Below are 9,432 nucleotides of genomic sequence, written 5' to 3'. Positions count from 1 at the left end.
TATATATATATACATTGTACCACGAACGCGACGCCGCCAGACGCCGGGGCCAGGACCGGGATCGAGTTGCGCCCGGCGTCGCGGCGCATGCGTCAACGGCGTCGTGGCGCATGCGTCAGCGTCATCGGAACCGAGAGCGCACGGCGCACAGCTGGTATCGACTGGCGATTGATCTGCGTGCGGTTGGCAATTGGCAGCGCGAGCTCACTGCTCAGTCGTTTACGAGCCGTCGAGCGAATCAGGTTGCTACCGCCACCTGACGAGTGAACGAACGGAAACACGGACCGAGCGCGACTGTTTCATCCTCTCGCTTGTTTAGATCGATTCTTCGTGCACGTACATAATCGTTCTCTCAATTTTCCGACAATTTTCCTCGCGCTCCAAACGTACGTTTTCACGAGCGAAAGGTGACGCGATCTCGCCAACGCGATTTTTTTTTTTCTTTTATCTTACCGCCTTACAGTAAGTGGGGGGGTGGGGGGGGAGGGAAGCGGAGGAAGCGCCGCTCCACAAACGGATCAGTCTCCGGGGTGTCGACGACATCCACGACATCAACGACATCAACGACGTCAACGTCGACGACGAGAGGGAATACGTGTACACTGTCCGTGCGACAAAGGGGAGGCTGCCTAGCCGACGCGACGCGGGCTCCGGAGTATGTGAAAATGGATTTTAAGAGCGTGGTGTACAATGCTGCGAGGGACGGCAAGCTCAAACGTCTCAAGGTGAGTACTCTTGCGCTCTGTTGGCACGTAATGGTTCTCGGCACATCGTCGCGATGGATATTTCGGTATATGTAGCGACCGAACCTACAAAACCGGTACAATCTGGACGAGTCGAAAATTAGACGTCACGAATGCGTCAAGATAATCCGCTGTTTTCATCTGCGCGACAACGGTAAAAATTTGCTCATCGGCGCACGATTGCTTTTATCTCCGACATGGAATATGCGGCTCGTCCGGTTTCTCCGATGCCTGACCGATGCCTGGAGAAACCAGGGTAGGCCGGAAAAATCCAGTGAATGGAAAAAACCATGGTAAATTCCGGTTTTTATTTTTTAGAGATATAAATATTACTAAATTTTATATTAATTTTTAGTTTACTAAGAAAAATATAATAGTAACGGAATTAAAAATTTTTTATCAATATAAATCTGATTCGCATTATTCAACATCTTGTAACAAAAAGATTGATTATTTTTTACATCGCTTCTTAATTTATTATGAATTTTATATTTTGAATAAAGTTTAAATTAGAAAATACCCACTTAATTGACGAATATAAATAAAAATATTTTCTATTTATTTTAACATGTTTAATAGACTAGTTTCTGCCGGTTTTTTCCGAAAAATAACGATTTTTACCCTTAGCGTGGATTTTATCCAATAAACGTGAAACTTTGCCTTACCCAAAGGACTTCCGCCACTATCGGAGGTTCGATAAATAGCACGTGGCAAGTGTGATATTGGAAGCGAAAAGAACTGGAAAGTTCTCGTTTTTTCCGAGTGCAACATTATTATGGCGCCTTTCGGTGCTTTATTCGTGTTTCTCGAGGTCGCCGCCTCGTGATGCGATGTTTTCGAATGCGCCGAACGTGTCGAAAAATCAATTCTCGATATTATGCGAGTTGCACATTTTCTTTGTATAGAAGGTGATTATTTTGTTCGATACGCGCGATCGAGATGGAATTGAAAATATTTTGCGGTTGTCACACGCAGTTGCTATGCGTAAAATATTTTAAATATATTACTTACGGATATCCGTCTCTAAAATTTTGTTTCGCTATGGTATATATTTACAACAAAACTATTTATTGTATATTCGAAACTTTATTCTGTTTTGCTTTAGCGGAGCAGACGAGCTCTGACCTTTTAAAGGTTGCGGCATATAACAGTGCTCGCGTAGTGTTTTCGATACCCCACCTAAGCTTTCATTTCGCAGATAATCATGTATTCGATGACGGTATTTTTCTACCTGTAAACACGCGACCGAGAAAAATATTGGCACTGACGATGGAAAACTAAACCTTTGTTCGATTGCGATTGCACTTTTACGCTACTAAATTATTTCACAAGTTTCAATTTTCTTTTGTTAGATATGTCTCTGTAGTCGCGCGCACTATGTTTATCTAAATATAACTTAAATTTAATAAACGTAATATTTTATAATTTCAATATATACATAGATAAATTAGCAGAAATGATATGTAAAATTATATGTAAATGATCGGCTTGCACCGTTCTTTCAAGAACAATATTAACGATACAAAGTCTACATTAAAGGCAGTTGGAAGTTGAAAATATAAAGTAAACAAACAGAGGGGGGGGGGAGGGGGCTTGGGAATATAAGTATAGTTTTTTTTTTTTATTATCTCTATCCATATAAACTAAATAAAGTAATATATTTGGATATTATGTCAAATAGACAAAGACAGCTAAAATTCCGATTAAAATATTGTGCGATTACGCTTCTGCGTTGGCGCACGAATTTAGGGTAAATATTTGCAGCTTACAGCTATGTTCTAGACGCGTCGCAAAGCTTATGAAACAGAAATGGCGAACGCGCAGGCTTGTCGAGCGCAATTTCGAAATTTCGCTGCCTGATCGTTAATTCGTTGCTATGGGAATGAATGCAAATAGCCCGAGAAAGTTTCCAGTATTCAGCTAATTCAATCAATTTACTTAAATTTAATATTTGATAAGAATTATTAATTATTAATTAAAAATTGATCCGATATGTTTGGCGTGGATAAATCGAATTTTAATTCTTTGAGAAACTGTTGTAGTCGAATTTAAGTTTATCAATTTTTCAATTTTTATCTGTTATCTTTAATCACAAATTAAAATTTTATTAAGATAAAAGATTTATTCGCGAAATATACGAAAGAATAAGGTTTCATTATTTTCAAGCTCAACATCATTTACACATTCTTGATTCTTTATCATACAAATGTAATTGACACGGCAATGTGATACTTTTGTCGCAAGCGCAAAAATCAATTTTCTGCTGAAACTTTTCTATACCAGATTCTGTTGTTACATACTTATCATGTATCTTGTGTAATTTCCAAGCTGGTAATACCCAAGACCTTGAATACTCGCAAGGCTGTTACTTTCCGGTTTTCTCCGACGATTTTATCGACGTTTAAATGCTCTTTGTGAAACAACTTGGCGAGCAACAGTATCGAAAGTTTTCTCGCGATCTTAGCATTTTCCTACATTTCATTTGTGTTTCCTCGCACTGCGCGTTAACAGACCGTGCTAAAAAATTGTCTTTAACGGTATTCTGTTCGTGTACGCGATTTTGAAATATTTGGCACGGTTAATCCTGTAATAATCTATGACGAACTCGAAATATCGCGGTGAGCACGCAATTTGACAAATTCTATTAGAGAAATACCGTACATAGAATTTAGGAATTTTCAATAAACGTATTTTTTATTATATATCTATATATAAATTTATTAATTTTCATTTCTATTTATTATTTATTTTTAATGACAAATTCTTTAATTATTTTAAGAGTCGATTTTTAGCGAAAATATCTTTAAAACGAAACATAAGTAGAAGACTGCGATTTTACAAACTCAGAAAATTACCTATATAAATTTGTAAATAATTACGTTTCTGAGAGTAAAAAAAAAAACGGATATAATTTTATAATCAGTTACAAGATTCGTATCATATGAATTCATTATTTTCAACTTTCTATTTGATATAACTTGTTATATCAGTTGTTAAAGTTGAAACTCGTCGACCAGCCGGTATAGCTATTATTATTTGTTACTATTCATAACATTCGTGCATTTTCTCAGAGAGAGCTACAAATATTTTAAAATTTGTGAAATCACATTAAAATTTAATTTCGATTTTATTCGATGATTGAATCACAACCGACTTGTTTGAATTAAATAATCGTCTCTTCACCCTTTATCAAGACGAGTGCTCAAATTGCAGACGCGGGAGTTGACTCACATTTGAGATTAGCTTATCATCTCGATAAGCGCTGATAATAACGTCGTGGTAAAAATCTTAGAGAGAGATCCAGTTCCTTTGGCGAAAGCAAGGGACGCGCGTGCTTTTCTTTCCTCTTGTCTCGCGTTTATCTCTCGAGTAGGAAATAGCCACAGCAAACAGCAGTTATATTTAGTAGCGGGACGTCCATAGACGTGCTTACGGTTGAATCTGCGTGGTCGGCTGGTCGGGCGACCCTTCATATACGTTTGCCTCTCGGCTTGGCACGTATCATATGCGCGTGTAAAGCGTGAAAAGCATAGAGATAACATGGAGCAGTTGAAAATTCGATGTGGCGATCACCGGCACATCGATTGACCAACACGAAATCTCGATGAAATCGGTGTTGCGTCTCTCCCGCTCTCGACGTGGCAGACACGTTCAATACTGAACGACGTAAACGATGCGTAAACACGAGCGATTTGTGTGTACAAGGTATCCCACAGCTCACCTACAGTGTCTAGTCGACAATTTATAAACGATGTACAGAGCACACACGAACGGGTCATCAAAAGATTGCATCATTATTTCCACAATTGAAAAAAAAAAAAAAAATAAGAAAATAAAAAATCGCAAATTCATAGGCAAGTGAAACGAACGCGGAACATTCCGCATGCGTGCAACAGTCACGGTAATTAATTATGTTTGGGTAAGATCAGTATGAATAGGCAAAAAAGTAAAAATTAATCTTTGATTGTCGTCGCGCGTTTTCCGAACTCGTGTTACAATCTCGCGGCTATGACCGACGATGGAAACTAGTAAATCGCTAATAGAGCAACAACTACCACACGATATATGTATGTGTTCTTGTAAGTGTTATATCGAGTTAATCGATCGGTGTGAAACAGGAAGAGAGACGGTCGATAAAAGTATAAATTCTCCACTACAGTTTATAGTCGCGTCGATTTATTATTCGGACAAAATGTTTAAGACCTAACTTAATTAACCGCCTATCTTTCTCTTATATTATCGTGGAATTTTCATTTGTTTATTTGATTGCGCTTTTTGATATCTTATTGTTAGAGATATCGAGGTATTTGGTTGATATATTCACATAAGAAAATATTTTTAATGATATGATATTTTAATATGTGAAATATGCAAAAATGTCTTATCGACGTCTAAAACGATGACTTTCAATATTTAAAAATTATGGCAATACAATGGATGTAAGAATTTTGTTAAAACTGCTAGTAGAGCTGCGGCGTTTTCGTATTTTGAACATTTTCACACTTTGAGGATTTAAATCATATAAATTTGTAATTTTCTCTCATCTTTACAATTAAAATGTATTCCTGAAGTCTGGACATTTATGTCCATTATACTTACAGATCTTTTTCGATTTATTATCGCAAAAAATATTTATTTTCCATTATAGAGACAGCGTTCTGAAGATATCTCTTTTATATGAAGAAAAATTAACTTTTAATATTATATATATTTTCTAAAATTAATTTTTGGAAAAATTATATTTGTGGATTTCTTTTTCTCTTAAATAATTAGAATAATCTTGTTTTTTTTTCATTATTCTTGTTATATATAAATTTAATTAATGTGTATCAGTTTTTATCCAAATTTTTGGCCAAGTCTAGAATTAATCCAAACTGCTTAAAATTGGTAAGACACAATAAGAAATGCTTCATTTTCTCATTAATCTTTATATTGTTTTCAAATTGTTTACATGTTTTATCGCATACTCATGGCGCAATAAAAATGTATTTATTCGTGTCAATGAATACTTGAGGTACGTTACTGCGTATATAATTTATTCGTAAATATTTATCGAAATCACAAAACAACGACGCCGCAGCGGAGAGATTAATGAAATTTAACGTTTTTTCTATGCCGTACGTATTTATAGCTTTAAGGGAGTGCTAGCTCGGTGTGTGGGGCGACTATTAATACTCGTTAGTAAATTGGCGAGACGTTGCCGCGCGCGCTCGCGTGATATTTAACGAGAATTTGCTAGAGGTAACTCCCATCATAAATTGCGGGATCGATCGTCGAACCGTTGTGCGACGCGGCAACCGCTCGTGTTCGAGAAATCTAATTCGAGAATCGACTTCGCGGATGATGGGATATATTTACTCATCCGCAAGTTTACTTAACTGCTATCGCGCATTTGATCCCATTGCATTTGAGACCATTGTACGTGTTTGTATATGCGCGGATACATGATATGTACATGTTTTTATGTCGTTAGAGAGAAAGAGAGAGAGAGAGAGAGAGAAAGAAGTATAGCAGGTCATATTTTATTCATTGAACTTGATCGATTATTATTCACGAACAAAAGTTGAAGAATCAGAGATGAAATTATGAATTATGAAACTATAATTATTCGTAACACAATAATAAATCGAATACCGATAATGAATACCAATTTTAGATGTACGATAATGCAGGCATACATAAGTCTAGTTTACACCCCGATATACTTTAATACTATACTGTCTAATCACAGCCGTTCCATTCTTTAAAGGAATGATTATGATTGGCCAATGTAGTACTTAGTACGTAAAGTAACGTATTTCGCTGCAAATTAGGCCATAGAGTGTCTTTCGACGAATGGAAAATGCATATTATTTCTTTGCAGTTTTGATTTTTCTCTTATAAACTGTTGGGTAAAAGTATTTGTTTATTCTTTACGGGAGTCAATCTATCTAATCACATGATCGTTAGGGTTATTGAGTCGTATCGAATCGTATCGAGCAAAGGTCACTGATAATTTGAAACGCGTAAAAACGTCCAACAAGATAATTAATATAATGAATTGATCATTGACATATCTTGCATAAGTCGTACATTACAAGTGAAAATTAGACTTGATTCGCAATTAATTCGCTCATTGATGCAAAAAGCGTAATATTTGTTAACGACTTCACGTACGCGCGAACGACATTAGGATCGATCCACCTACCAAAGTCTATTTATAAAGTCAGTCAACAGGCGATCGAGCGCGTTGTATATACAGAATGATTAAAATAGCTTCATATAGGTGTAACCTGAAATGAACCACTCAATCGACAAAGTAACGATCCCGCGGACCCCTGACCTTTCAACGGGATTACCAATGGAGGATCTGCGTTATCATCGTCACACGGATTAGAATTGATATTAATTGGTTACTAATTCGAAAAATAAAATCGATTCTCTTATTTTGCGTTAAAGCAGAAAGATCATATTGTACAATTCGCAATAGTATTTTGTTCAATGATCGTGGTTGCCACATGATTCTCTGTCGAGAAAAGAAACATGCGCGCTCGCAATTATTTCATTACTCGAACGCGATCACGTTTAATCTTGTATGATTAGTATAATTAACGCAATCAAGACTGGTCGGCAACCGGTCAACGTTGAAACTGGTCATATCGTAGAGCACATTTTTCAAATCGATTCGGCGTGACGTGATGTTATTACGCAAGATGATACAGTTGTCGAACTACCAACAGCGCGTTTAACGCAGTCTCACACACACACACACACGTATATACGTACAATTGCGTAATGCACTGATGACAGCTCCAAGGTTGGCACCAATTTGCAACTTGACTCCGTTTCCGATGTCAGAAATCTCGAGACCATGCTTCCGCGAGATATCTTTAAAAATTTAAATTTAAAGATATACATACATACATATATATATTCAAAAAATTTAATCATTTTTTTTATTTTATTGTTTATAAAATAGTAAATATATATTTCATATATATAAAGGGTCTTTTGCAAAAATATTTTTACACTTGTACACATTTTTTAGACTGAAAAATTATAAAAAAAATAAAACTTGAGTGACGAAAATAAATACCGATAACGCACTACTAATCTCACGCGAGGCAAGCCAAATCAACGAAAGGAGATATCTCGCTTTGCTCTCGTTTCGTGATTAGTAGAACGTATCGTTTCTTGAATCAAATCGCGAAAACATGTTTGATGTAACGAAAGACGTTTAAAAAGAAAACACAAATATTCAAATATCTGAGAAAAGACATTTGAAAAAATAGGATGTCTTTTAGATACATGCACAATATTTTTGAAATTCATCAAAGTTGTATAATGAGGAACAATGGCGATCGCGTTATATACCAATCATTTCTAAATCATGCAAATGCAAGCTCGATCTCGCATAGAATTTAAATTCTACGATCCCGCGTTATGCAATTTCGAGAATCTGGCGATGAGACTATAGGAGTTGGCTACATTGTAGCCTATAATGGCTTCTGAGACGTAGTGCAAAAAGAGCGATAAGGACCTCTATTTTCTTATTGTACAATACTATCTCTATATCCAAAGAGTCTTCTTGCTGCAGCGAACAAAGCACGGGCTCTCTCCCAGTCAGTCGCGTTACAAGCTCATTGTCAGTGTAATCGACTCGTCGTAATCGCAAGAAGGTTTTAGTACCTTGACATTGCGCCTGACAAGCCATCACTCACGTTTTATGCCAGACGATCACGCTTTTCCGTATTGTGTTTTTTTTTTGTTCGACTTGCTTTTTTCACGTGCGCCACCTCTTGCCATTTGCCCTATTAGAATGTAATCATATGCTTTTACGTGACGTGACTTTATGATAATCACTTTATTGGCAATTGACATTTAAGTCTTCATAATTCCACCTTACAGATATAAATCGATAAGAAAGGTAAATAAACGAGGAAAATAGCAATAATAATAATAAGAGAAAAATATCCGTTTATTGATTTAAAAATTAAATTGATATATTCGTTGCATTATAATATTATATATAATGTGCATAAAAATAAAAAAAAAATAGATATAACTTGTATTTGTTAAATTCATAATCGAAATTCAATAATTTCGAATTTTTCACATATTTAGACTTAAATGGCTTCCTAACTATTCAATTAAACCTAAAAAACTCACTGCTTCCTTGGACTAGGCTTTGAATCATCTACGTTTGTGATGTCTTTGTTCCTGAATGAAATCCAAACAGCGGACGTGACGCAGCCCTGTATTCGGATCGGGTTTAAAAACATTCAGCGTGCGTCAAGTGCTCAGGATTTCTGGACTGATTGTGAATATTTATTTAACTTCCGAGAGAGGATTCCGAGGTCGAAAGCCGACCCTTTTGCACTCCATTATTTCTCCTTCCACGAATAAGTGTGAATCGAGAGAGTTATTTTCTCCCGATACACATACTTTGTTCTGGAAAAAACTCCGATCGGACTCTTAGCAGCTCCTTTTAAAGAGCGTACAAACATGCTCCTATGGGATGAGAGAAAGAAACGGATGCACGTATTGTAACTCAATACTGTATCAGGAAAAATCTGTTTGATTTAAAATTGATATTCAAACTGGATGAAACAAATATCAATTAAAATCAAATAGCTCATTGTCAAAATTAAAAATTATAATATTAAAAATTATTAAAATTTAATATTGATACTTTACTGCTTAAATAATT

The 9,432-nt window shown here is 36.0% G+C and overlaps 1 protein-coding gene across 2 annotated transcripts in view; it reads left to right on the top strand.

The window, feature by feature from the left end:
* Window positions 1-363: 363 nt before the first annotated feature.
* The window catches only part of LOC115235469 (protein fem-1 homolog CG6966), a 30,725-nt gene continuing 21,656 nt past the window's right edge, over window positions 364-9,432 (top strand). The window contains exon 1 of one of the 2 annotated variants that reach the window (XM_029807287.1): window positions 364-725. In XM_029807287.1, coding sequence (XP_029663147.1) covers window positions 666-725 — 60 coding nt within the window. In that variant the 5' untranslated portion in view covers window positions 364-665. The remainder of the gene's footprint in view (window positions 726-9,432) is intronic. The other variant, XM_029807285.1, reaches the window with a different exon arrangement.

The sequence above is a fragment of the Formica exsecta genome, unplaced genomic scaffold (genome assembly GCF_003651465.1).
Source record: "Formica exsecta isolate Colony F162 unplaced genomic scaffold, ASM365146v1 scaffold222, whole genome shotgun sequence".
Classification (NCBI taxonomy): domain Eukaryota; kingdom Metazoa; phylum Arthropoda; class Insecta; order Hymenoptera; family Formicidae; genus Formica; species Formica exsecta.
The sequence above is the reverse complement of the archived record's forward strand: the minus strand, read 5'-3'. Positions and strand labels throughout refer to the sequence as shown.